Source organism: Camelus ferus, chromosome 8, assembly GCF_009834535.1.
Source record: "Camelus ferus isolate YT-003-E chromosome 8, BCGSAC_Cfer_1.0, whole genome shotgun sequence".
NCBI lineage: Eukaryota > Metazoa > Chordata > Mammalia > Artiodactyla > Camelidae > Camelus > Camelus ferus.
In genome coordinates this window covers 32,064,168-32,075,247 of record NC_045703.1, presented here as the reverse complement: position 1 = coordinate 32,075,247, position 11,080 = coordinate 32,064,168, and the positions used below count along the sequence as shown (strand labels likewise).

The following is an 11,080-nucleotide window of genomic DNA, read 5'->3' as shown; positions in this document are numbered from 1 at the left end:
CATGGACTAAGAATTTTCTTTAGTCTTGGGTTTTTTTCCAAAATGCATAACCCACAGGACTCCATTTCTCACCACATATAATCACTCCTAGGCAGAACATTATCAAGAGACAGAAAGACAGAAACTGGCTTAGGGTATTCAAGTGAAAGGATTCAGCTAAATAGCAACCGAAATATAAGCAAAGGAACAAAACACATTAAGCATTTAGAATGGGCCCCTCTTGATTGATAATCAAGGTGGTTTAAGCTTCATCATGAATTATTGATATTAATGATCCACTGTGAGCAAAATGATCTCTAAGGAACTTCCTAACTGTGAAATATTATTCTGTCTTATCTATCGAACATAACTGATGGCTTATTACTACACATGGTTTACAGACTACATTTCTGTCTTTTCCTACTAAAAATAAATATTCCATCTGTTGTCATCATCCAAAGGTGCCACCACTTTTATTTGTTTAGCAGATCATAAGATGATACTGGCCCATTACCCTTGACCTAGTCAAACCTCTACAAAAGACTTAATGATGCTATTTAGGATGCACTTCCTTGCTGCTTTGTGCAGGTGGCTTTCGCATTGTTGCATAGACAGTGATGGGAACATCAGTTATTGTCAGGCAATGACTTCCAGGGCATCTTCGGAGTTGCCTGAATAAAAGAGCAAATGACATGTAGTTAGATACTAAAAAGGAAATTTTCTTCAGAGCACCAAAGTTTGAGTGCATATTCAGCTGTTTTAAGTCATTTTGAAATCTCTGAATGTCACAAAATAATTATAACACAGTGGCACTGATGAGGCAGGCTTTTTATACTATGTTGCAAAGAAATTTTTGTTAAATGCTGTTGTTACACATTTAATCACAGAAAATGCATAAATATAAAGATAAACCTCCAGATGTTCATTTTGAAAGGTATGCAGTGATTGCTAAATGGCAAAAAGAGGGGCAGAGTGCATAGTTGCAAACGTAAGTGATAATACTACAGCAACTCATACATATGTGCACCTTAAAATCACTCCAGTTGAGTAACTTAAAAACTAGTATTTGGGGAGAAATACAAAACTGAACATACTGTTCTATATACTATGCAAATGTTAATGGAATCTCAGGATTAAAAGAGCGTTAAATGACACCTAGCCTAAAAAAATACACCTAGTGCGTAAATTTTCCTCCCAACATCCCCACAAAATAATAACCCAACCTTAAACATTTCTAAAGACTAGTGCTCAGAACTTCCCAAAGTAGCCTACTTCATCTTTAAAAAACTGATTTTTAAAGTACCTACCTATTAAGCTTAAATCTGTGTTGTAAAAATTTCCAAGCCATGAGAAATCAAACAATGCAGTATTTGATGTTTTGCCATGGTAAACAGCAAAAAAGTGGAACAAATCTTATTTATTATGGTTTTCTTCAATTTTGTAAAAATAATTTTGTTTTGTAGACTCTTCATCTCTGTATCACTTTCTTTCTGCCAAAAGTCAAGTCAAAGCCAAAGCGGCACTAAATCTGCGGTCTGGGCTGTCTTCATGTATGTAGCCTTATGCCTAGCACAGTGCCCTGCACAAAACAGCACTAAAGATTTGCTTGTTTAATTGGATGTTATATAATTAACGACAACAACAAAAATCTAGCTAAAAATTTACTCCCAAAATTTGGCCTATCATTCAGACTTAAACTCTGTACTAAGAAAACCTAGAATCTGTTAATACTAATTTAATAACAGCAATGTTCCTGGACTTTTTTCTTATTAACTGAACATCAGCTAAAGCTTGTATTGATGAGAGCCATTACGTGTTTCCTCAGTCGTCAGGACAAGAAGACTTTTTACCTGGTTGGTGGCAATTCTTTCCCGTTACAGGCAGCACTGGAGCTCAGCCCAGATTCCAGCCCAACTGAAGAATCTCCCCCTTCCACTGGAAATTTCCTTTGCTGGGTCCCAAACCGAAAAGGCATAATTCACTGAAAACCTAAATTAGAAAGTTAAAATAATGGAGAGGGGGGTGAGTTGTTTTCAAACAGTTCTGTGGAATTTTTCATATGAATTTTGATACAGATATAAAGAAACATTCTGAAAATGACTATAAAAGTGTACGCATATTTTATAATATAACTCTCCCTTCCATGCAATTTTAAGTCTTGCAGCAAATACAAAATAGCCACTAGATGATAAAAGTAAATTGTGCCCTATGGTTAACATAACTGTAGTCCATTTCTTTTATGTGGAAAAAAAACTGTCTTTAAATGGTTATGGCACTTGACAGGTTTGAGCCCCCACTGCCTCCCTACCTGTTTAAACCCCTCTCTTCCTTTGAAGTACAGGAGTTTCACATCTGCCTGATATCTACAACTAATCCTTCTGTTCCTGGTGATCATTTCTTTGTCCCTACCTCTCTACATTCACAGTGTATTTGTTAAGAAAGTGCCTTGGGAGAGTTGGATTGACCTGGATTCAAATCCTGGTTCTGGCTCTTCCGAACTAGGCAATCTTAGGTAAGGTACTTAACCAAGTTCACTTCTCAAGGATAAACTGAGCTTAATAATAGTATCTACCTCCAGGGTAATAATCAGAATTAAATAAGGTAATACATGTAAAATGCAGTGCCTAATACATAATAAATGCTCAATATTATTAACTAATATTACTCAGTAGATGGTACTGAGCATCATTAAATATATATACCTAAATAATGTAATGTATGTATAAGTATGATACATGTGATATACATACACATACATAAGCACACATACACACACACACAACTGCACAAAATAAGCTCCTGACTGCCTATTGTTGCCTCTGCATGGAACACTTCCCCACCCACCACTCCCACCCTTTACTTCTTAGGGCCAACTCATTCATTAAATCTGAATTTAAATTTCACTTTCTCAGAGAAACCTTTTATAACCTCTCCATTATATGTTTTCTTAGCACTCTTTATTTCTGCTTTGTAACAGGTCTCATCACTCTAATTCAGGATTTCTCAACTGTGACACTATTGACATTTAAGGTCAAATAGATTTTTTGTTTAGGAGGGAGAAGGCTGTCCTGTGCATTGTAGGATGTTTTGCAGCATCCAAGACCTCCACTCACCATATGCCAATAACACCCCAATAACAGTGACAGTCAAAAATGTCTCCAGACACTGCCAAACATCCCCTGGAAGAAAACAGGATAAAAATCTCCCCCTGTTGAGAAACACTGGTCTAATTATTTGTAAATGTTTTTGTTTAATCACTGGCCCCTACTCCCATTCTATGCCTGTCTTTGACACCATTGATTGACTCCTTAATACCCAGAACAGCACCTAGGACACAGTGGGTAATTAATAGCTCTATCTTGTATAAGTTTACATGTCTTCAGCAAAGGAAAGGAAAAATGAAAAATGTCTGATAACTGTTTCTTACATCTAGTGCAGTATTCTATGCCTGGTAAATGTTTACTGTGGTAATAAAACTAAATTATTAAAGTTTGGGAATTTGAGTATTATATAATGGTTTTTATAGACTGTGTGTCAATTATCAGGGGAAAAAGTGTTAAGCTCAATAACAAGTTAGTAAAACCATAGTAAAATCTATAGTTTAGTATAACTATCTCTCATATGTAAGTATTAAGTTCAGCTAACTTGATCAAGGATACATAGACTTACCATAGACTTGATTCCTGTAGAGGTGAATAAATCAATTGCTTCTACTAACCTTCCAGGGAAGGCTGGAATTGCCAAAGGAATGATGATAAAATGTTCCAGTGACACCCAGAAATTGTGACATCAGAAGATTCTTTCACAGTTTCCTATCTGCTAACAAATAAAATATCACACTTCATTGCTCCAGCAACAAGTTAAACATAGCTAAAAACTGTCTCTAAACTTTATGTGAAGGTTTTATTCTTGTTGTCATTGCCTTATTTTCCAACAATACCAGATATTTTAACCTATGAATGAATTTATATCCATTCTAGACCTGCAGTCAAATCAATCTGCACAAAATCACAAGATTCTTCTCACTTTACATCCTATTTTCCTCTTTATCTTTGTCTTCCAGACTTTCCCTTAACTAATAACCCAAATGAGTCCAATCTACCTATGTCCTCATCCCACTCCAAAGGCCTCAAACTGCACCTCTGCAATTTCTCTATAGTTCTCCTGTGTAGGACTCTCTGCTCTAATACCTGGACTACCTCTTCTTTCTTGTTTCCTCAAAAAAGCCTTGAGATTCCCAAATGACAAGAATACTGACAATTCAGAAAGGAAGAATACATCTTGTCCTGTCCTCTCTGTCCTGTTCTCTGGACCCTGAGGTTCTCCTCTGCTCATAATATCTTCACCAAAGGAATGATGATCAAATATCCCAGTGATACCCAGAAATTATGACATCAGAGATTCTTTCACATAGTTTCTTACCTGCTAGAGAATAAAATGTCTCAATTAGCAGTCCTAGTAACAAGCTGAAACTTATCTTCTGGACTGCCTTCTCTCTCCCAATTTCTGTATCAACAGCTTACCTCACTGAATGTTAATACTTCAGTTTAACTCTTAAATCAGAACATTACTCTTCAGTTAATCAACTTTTTTTCAGTTTTCACAGCTGATGACTGAACTATTAAATGCTAGTGAGCATTTTTCACATTTAGTGAAAATCTTTTTTACTACCTACATTTTATGCTAAGTTCCCACTGTTCTGTTTTCATACGTTTTATGTAATAGGAAATTGGCATTTTACGAAATTAAGTTGACGTTACACAAAATCTTAACTCTATCTTCTCTTTCTTACTAGGGTGCTGTCTGTGAATAGTTGATCACAACTTTAGCTTAGAGAAGCCATTTAACTGACTGTGTCATAGTCAGAAAAACTGAAATAATTGCTAGCCATTATTAGCTAATACATCATGAGGACCTAAACATTTGATCCTTAGTTTAAATTTTTTGTGGAGGGGGCAGTGGAAAAACGATGGATTGTGGCAACAGAATTAGGCTGAAATTTTAACACCATGTTAACTCTGAGATTTTGAGCAAATCACTAAAAGCATATCTATAAAATGGTATTAATTCCATCACAGAGTTGTATTGAGGAATAAAAAAATCTAAAGCCAATGTCTGAGATACACAAATTCAGTCAGCACAAGTTCTCTTATCTTTTTTGGGTGACTCTTGAAGTCAGAGTGTTGAGGCATTGATTTAACTTCTAGTCACTGATATACTATTTTTAAACTACAAAGTAAAAAGTATTCACATGTGAAATATTCTTAAATTCCTCTAATTTACCATCATTTTAAACTAGTTTATCTGGCACAAATTGTGCCAAGTTTCTTCTTTAGTATGGATGATACAATGAAAGAAACCAAAGAGTAGCCTTTAATGATGAAATTTTCCAGCATCAGAAAATACACATTAGAAGATAAAATGAACTTGACTCTCCACCAAATCTTCACAAAGAAATGAATAAATGAAATATAAATGTTTTTTTTAAAAAAGGGTGATATCTCTGAACACATTCTCAATTCTCATAGTCCAAGAGTAAAGATCTTTCAATATTTAGGATATTGAGTCATGAGATGCAGAAAAAGAGTAATGTCTGAAATGGTAATATCCTAAGGAAATAGATCCATTATTAGAATTACTCCACTCATACAACAAATATTTGCTGATAACCTACCATGAGCCAGGCATGTGTTGAATGTTGAAGATAAAATATTGAGAAAACAAATAGTGTCAGTCCCAGTGGAGTTTACAGATTAGGGTAGGATATGTCCTAGACTAGAACTAAATCTAAAGCACAATTAGGCATTAATTGGATGGAAGTGGCTGGGAAGCTGACACTGAGACAATCGGGAAGGGGGAAAAAAGAGGAAACAGCATCTGCAAAGGTCATGTGCCAGTAGAAAGGACAACAGAAGATCTGAAAGGCCAGCATAACCTTTGCAGAGAAAATAAAAAAGAAACCAAATTAGAGAGAATAAGTAGTGGCAAATCATGCAGGACCATGAACCCAAGTTAAAGGTTTTAGACTTTATGAGCAAGGGAGCTCACAAAAGAATTTCCATCTCCCAGGAAACATATCTAGGTTACACTGATTTTTCTCTATTAATTTTCTATTTATTTGACTTCAACTTAATTTTTTATATTTCCTTTTTTTCTGTTTACTTTGTGTTTAATTTGCTTTTGTCTAGTTTCTTAAAATGGAAGCCCCAAACTTTGAGACTCCAATGTCATTGATTTAAGATCTATCTTCTTTTTTAAAAAAATATTTTTATTGAAGTACAACCAGGTCCTGGGTTCTATCCCCCATATCTCCATTTAAAAAAAACAAACAAAAAGTAGTGCTTTGATGGAAATTTATAGAATTAAATGCTTATAATTCTGACAACATTGTAAAAGACCTATCTTCTTAACATAAGCCATTTAATTCAATAAATTTCCATCAAAGCACTATTTTGTGGGGTTTGTTAGTTTGTTTGTTTTTAATAGAGGTACTGGGGGTATAACCCAGGACCTTGTGTATGCTAAGCACGTGCTCTACCACTGAGCCATTTATCCCCATCCAAAGCCCTACTTTAGCTTCATTCCACAGCTTTTGAAATTCTGTATTTTCATTTCCTGCAGTTAAAATTTTCCCTTTTGGTTTCTTCTTTGACCTATGGATTGTTTAGAACTATATTTTGTTTTCAGATATTTAAGAATATGCTAGCTATCTCTCTTGTAGATTTCTTAGCTTCCATGGTTTATCAGCAAACATTCTTTGTATGATTTTCATTCTTTTAAATTTATTGAGACCTGTTTATGGACAGAATATAGACTATCTTGGTAAGTGCTATATGTACTCTTAAAAATAATGTGTTTTGCTATGGTGGGGTGAAGTGTTCTACATTAAATTGTAGGTGGTATATTAGAAAGAATTCCACTAGAGCTGTGTGTAGCCTTCCAGGCTAGCCTGAGTTCTGCTTGCTGTTCTGAGAGCTGGTTGAATATTTTTAATCTATCTGATTAGGAGTATATTCAGTTTCAGGATATGCTCAGATTTATGACTTAAGCTGGACTCCTGGGAAATATAACTCTAAAAAGTTTTTCTGCTTTACTGAGGTCCTGCTGAGGCTGGTAGGTAAGATTCTACATTGACTCTGAAGCAGCACGGCCTCTCAGTCTGATTCTCTCCAGACTGAAGTTATTAAAGAGACTTGTCAGGACTTTCTAATTTGTTTCTGGGTATAATCTCTGGGGAATGATGACTGGGACCTAACTACTGCATGAAGGGTGGAGTTCTGCAGAGGCCAGAATACCAGATGAGCTGGCACCATAGCTCACTGACACAGACCTACTCACATCACTACCTACAAACTGGACCAAGCTTTGCAAATTTTAGAAGCCCCAAACTTTGAGACTCCAATGTCAAGACCTGAAGTGAAGTATTGGGAGTGTCTGGCTGCACCTCCACCACTGACTCCATGCTCATCAATAAGGAGTTGAGTAAAATTCTGCAAATGCAAAAAAAAAAAGTTGATTAAAAGTTGCCTATTAATCATCAGAGATATAAGTACTAAGGTAAAAAAACATCCAAATGAAAATGTGGGAAAGCTTCAGCATCATAAACCACTCACTGCAGCTTCAAACTTACCAGCTATCAGAGAAATATAGTAACAACTCTTAACTGTTTTGGTAGGGGAATAAGATGCTCCAAGCAATGTAATATTACAGTCCCTTTTACCACATATTAATTGCACATACAATTTAATATGTGTGTGTGTGTGTGTGTGTGTGTGTGTGTGTGTGTGTGTGTAAGGCTTCCTAGGATTTTTGTAGTCTCTCAGAATTTTTGTGGAAAATATTCATTTCATTAAAGAAGTGCTTGAGTTCTTAATTGAAATCTGGCCTAATACTTTACAGTATTTTTCAATGTTCGACAATTTTAGAAGTTGGTCATTTTCGGCAATGCTTGATTTTTCAGTCTCCTCCTTCTTGTCCCCCCTAAGCACTATACATAAATTAAATGCCTAGCTCTCATTTCATCTCTTCCTTCAGACTTCTATTTACTCATATATCTCCTCGTGCCCTGAATCCTATTACACTTATAGTCATTGCCACACAATACTGTAAGTCACAACTTTTTTTTTTTTTTTTTTTTTTTTACTATTTTGTGTGTATCTTCAATTATATTGCAAGCTTCTTGAAGCTGGATCTATGTCTTAATTTCTTCTGAATCCCCCGTAGGTCCTAGAAGTTACTGTTGGGAGCATACAGCTTCAACACACACGGGTTGGGTCTCTGAGGCGCCATTTTTGTCAATGTGTATAACCACCTAGTTTCGGTTGTACCCTGACACGTCTATTTATCTGGGGTTTCTTTGTGCTCATCGACACAAAGAACAAAGGGCTTGCTTTATAGATATACTATTCAACGTCCCGAGGCATCTGAATAAACGGAATTTGGCCCACCGCCCTGGGTATTGAGACGGTAAACGAAGACTAAACCTCTGATAACTCATAAATAGCTTTAAAGACACACGTTTTAAAATCCCACTCTAAACTCTAATTAACCGCCAGTTACCCCAGCCTCCGGAGCTGCCGATGCTCAAAGATGTTCACAAGGCACCGGGGATCTGAGGGCCGGAGGCCCAGTCGCTATGGTAACGGCGAAACACAAGTGCACTTGCGCGGTCTTCTGACGGAAAATCTTAGCCTGAACGTAGAGAAGAGCGGAGCGACGGCAGCAACTGGCGGCAGCAGCGTGACTTACGGCCGCCCCGCCCCCTCGGAGAGCGCCGTGGTGGGCGGGGAATACGAAGGCCGGCGCGGGCTCCCGGGTGCAGCGGGAAGGCCGCCCAGCGGCATGACCCAGTCGGTGGTGGTACAGGGTAAGCTGCTTTGGACGGATGGGGAGCCTGTCGCCGCCAAGCGGCCCCTTTTGCCGCCTAACGTCTGTTCTCTTTCCTTCCTGAGCGCAGTCGGCCAGTGCGGAAACCAGATCGGCTGCTGCTTCTGGGACCTGGCGCTGAGGGAGCACGCCGCCGTCAACCAGGTACCCGCCCTGCCGCGCGGGAGCTCCCCCCCCGTCTGTCACCGAGGCTCTTCCAACAAATAAGCAAAAATTGCTCTGTTTGAGCTTTTATTTGGCCAATATAAGTTGTATGAGGTGTCGGTAAAGAACAAACTGGTTTTTAAACATACGTTGGCGTTGGACACACAATAGTCCAAACACTGGCCGGTTAGGCTTAATGTGCTCTGATTCTCAGGGTTTCATCTTCATCAGGGTATTTGTGAAGAGCAATGAGATAGAATAAGTGAAAGCACTTCGTAAAATAGGTAACGTGTATTGTATTATATTCCTTAATTTAACCAGCTTTTTAAGTGATCGCCAGGAATCCAGGGAAAGCTCTCATTTGAGGCACCTGTTTTACAGCCCTGTGGAGACTCCTTTTTCCAGTACCCTCAGCTGAACTTAACCCATAAATCGCACGGTCTTTGCTCTTTAGATTGGAAGAATCAGCCCAAGCACTTTATGATAATTTTATTTTTCTTATTGTAGCATTACACCAGCTATTAAAGTATTGTGGGATTATTAAATTGAAAGGACTTCATTTGGGAAAGAGGGAAAATATAATCAAATGCTAATAAATACGTTTTTTCTTTTTAGAAAGGAATTTATGATGAGGCAATAAGCAGCTTCTTTAGAAATGTGGATACCAGGTAAGATGGGGTTAAAGTCTATCACATAGTATAATGATTTCATGTCAGCAGTTTGGGAGAGAATTCTTCAAAGCAAAGGACAGTAAAAGTAGTTGATAACTGTAAAGAAGTTGTCTGGCTTTTTATTGTTTCTCATTATTGATAGCATATTCTCATTCTCTTGTCATTAATATTCTCATATCATTTGGCAGAGCAGGACTACAGGTTTCCTTTTAAAGCCATATTAAGGAACAAAATGAACCTTTAGTGTACCTTCTTATAACTTGACCTTGAAATAAAGTTTCACTAAAAGGAATGCTGAAAATGTTCCTAAGGGCATCTTGTTAATGCATTCAGTAGTGACTAACTTTGGAAAAAGAAATATATTGTTTAATTTTTGTGATATTTGTGATCAGGAATATTTGCTCTACAAATAGAATGTGCTGAAAAGGAGCAAAGCAGATGTCAGATTACTTTTGTTTATTTAATAAAGTGTATACATAAGTATGTATCTTTTATCTAAAAGAGTAATTTAACATTCAGGGGTATGGTCTTAAACTTTTAATGTTGAATCATGAAGTTCATGTATTTTCAAAATACTTAATAAAAACAAACTTGGTGAGCTTGAACTGAAAAATGTATACTTTATATCCAGCTTTAATCTAATTTAATAAAAATTTCAGTTCTAGTTTGAATTAGTTGGTTGAGGCAGTTATCTCCTAGGGAAGCCTAATTAGGCCCCACTTCCTTGTTGAATTCTGGAGTCTAACCCTCAGACTTGCAGACTCAGAAAACTTGTTGATACCTTGAGAATGGTGTCTCTCCAGTACAGGCAAATAAACCAAACTCAGAGATGGGAGATCAAAAAGCAGAAAGTCAATGTGGTCATAGACAGGAGGAACTGTAACTCAAAAAGATAGATACTCATATTCCTTCAAGAGCACATTCTCTTCTGTAGGAAATCTATCAGAAAAGTTAAGTAATAGAAGGTTGGTTGGTAACCATGTTATCAAACCAAGGGAGGTTAGGTGTATTACCTTTATGACTGGTGTTTATCTTTATTATATGGAGAGAGTTGTCATATAGGCTAGATTACCTATTGTTTGTAGACTAGAACGTCTTCTCCCCTAAATGCTATGAAGACACTCAAATTGACCTTTGCAATACTTCCTTTTAGGTGCATCCCTTCTAACTAAATTTGTATACCAATTCCCTCAGCAATATTATAATACTCTTTTTCATTGAGTATTCCATAGTTGAGATTCAGCCTGGAAGCCATTCTCTCTTAATAAGGTGGTTTTGCATAACAATACTCTCATCTGCTTGGTTTGTTTTATAATTTAACCTGAGAGCATTCTTATTTTCCCACTCAAGTTTGAGAAGAAGGGGAGAAGGGGCTTGGCATCTTGCTCTTCTTTCCACGT

The 11,080-nt window shown here is 37.0% G+C and overlaps 2 protein-coding genes across 8 annotated transcripts in view; one reads left to right on the top strand and one right to left on the bottom strand.

Moving 5' to 3' along the window:
- Positions 1–424: 424 nt before the first annotated feature.
- Positions 425–8,677, bottom strand: FAM229B (family with sequence similarity 229 member B). 5 transcript variants are annotated; one of them, XM_014561511.2, is made up of 5 exons: positions 8,539–8,677; positions 7,391–7,469; positions 3,649–3,798; positions 1,830–1,968; positions 425–650 (listed from the first exon to the last, which is right to left on the bottom strand). In XM_014561511.2, the coding sequence occupies exons 4-5, from the start codon at positions 1,952–1,954 to the stop codon at positions 533–535; spliced, it is 243 nt and encodes an 80-aa protein (XP_014416997.1). In that variant the 5' UTR covers positions 1,955–1,968; positions 3,649–3,798; positions 7,391–7,469; positions 8,539–8,677; the 3' UTR covers positions 425–532. The 5 variants fall into 5 exon arrangements, with proteins under 5 accessions (XP_014416997.1, XP_032340622.1, XP_006187454.1 ...); XM_032484731.1 differs by having other exon boundaries at positions 3,698–3,798; XM_006187392.3 differs by having other exon boundaries at positions 3,649–3,795.
- TUBE1 (tubulin epsilon 1) overlaps positions 8,541–11,080 on the top strand; it is a 21,069-nt gene continuing 18,529 nt past the window's right edge. For all 3 annotated transcript variants that reach the window (XM_032484721.1, XM_006187393.3, XM_032484722.1), the window contains exons 1-3: positions 8,541–8,845; positions 8,936–9,009; positions 9,625–9,677. In XM_032484721.1, the coding sequence (XP_032340612.1) occupies positions 8,569–8,845; positions 8,936–9,009; positions 9,625–9,677 (404 nt within the window). In that variant the 5' untranslated portion in view covers positions 8,541–8,568. The remainder of the gene's footprint in view (positions 8,846–8,935; positions 9,010–9,624; positions 9,678–11,080) is intronic.

Bases quoted from the DNA above. Each gene is read 5' to 3' on its own strand.
- FAM229B (XM_014561511.2), bottom strand. From the start codon at position 1,954: ATGCCTTTTCGGTTTGGGACCCAGCAAAGGAAATTTCCAGTGGAAGGG. The intron at 651-1,829 runs GTAAAAAGTCTT...TCTTTTATTCAG, and splicing joins AAAGAATTGCCACCAACCAG to GCAACTCCGAAGATGCCCTG.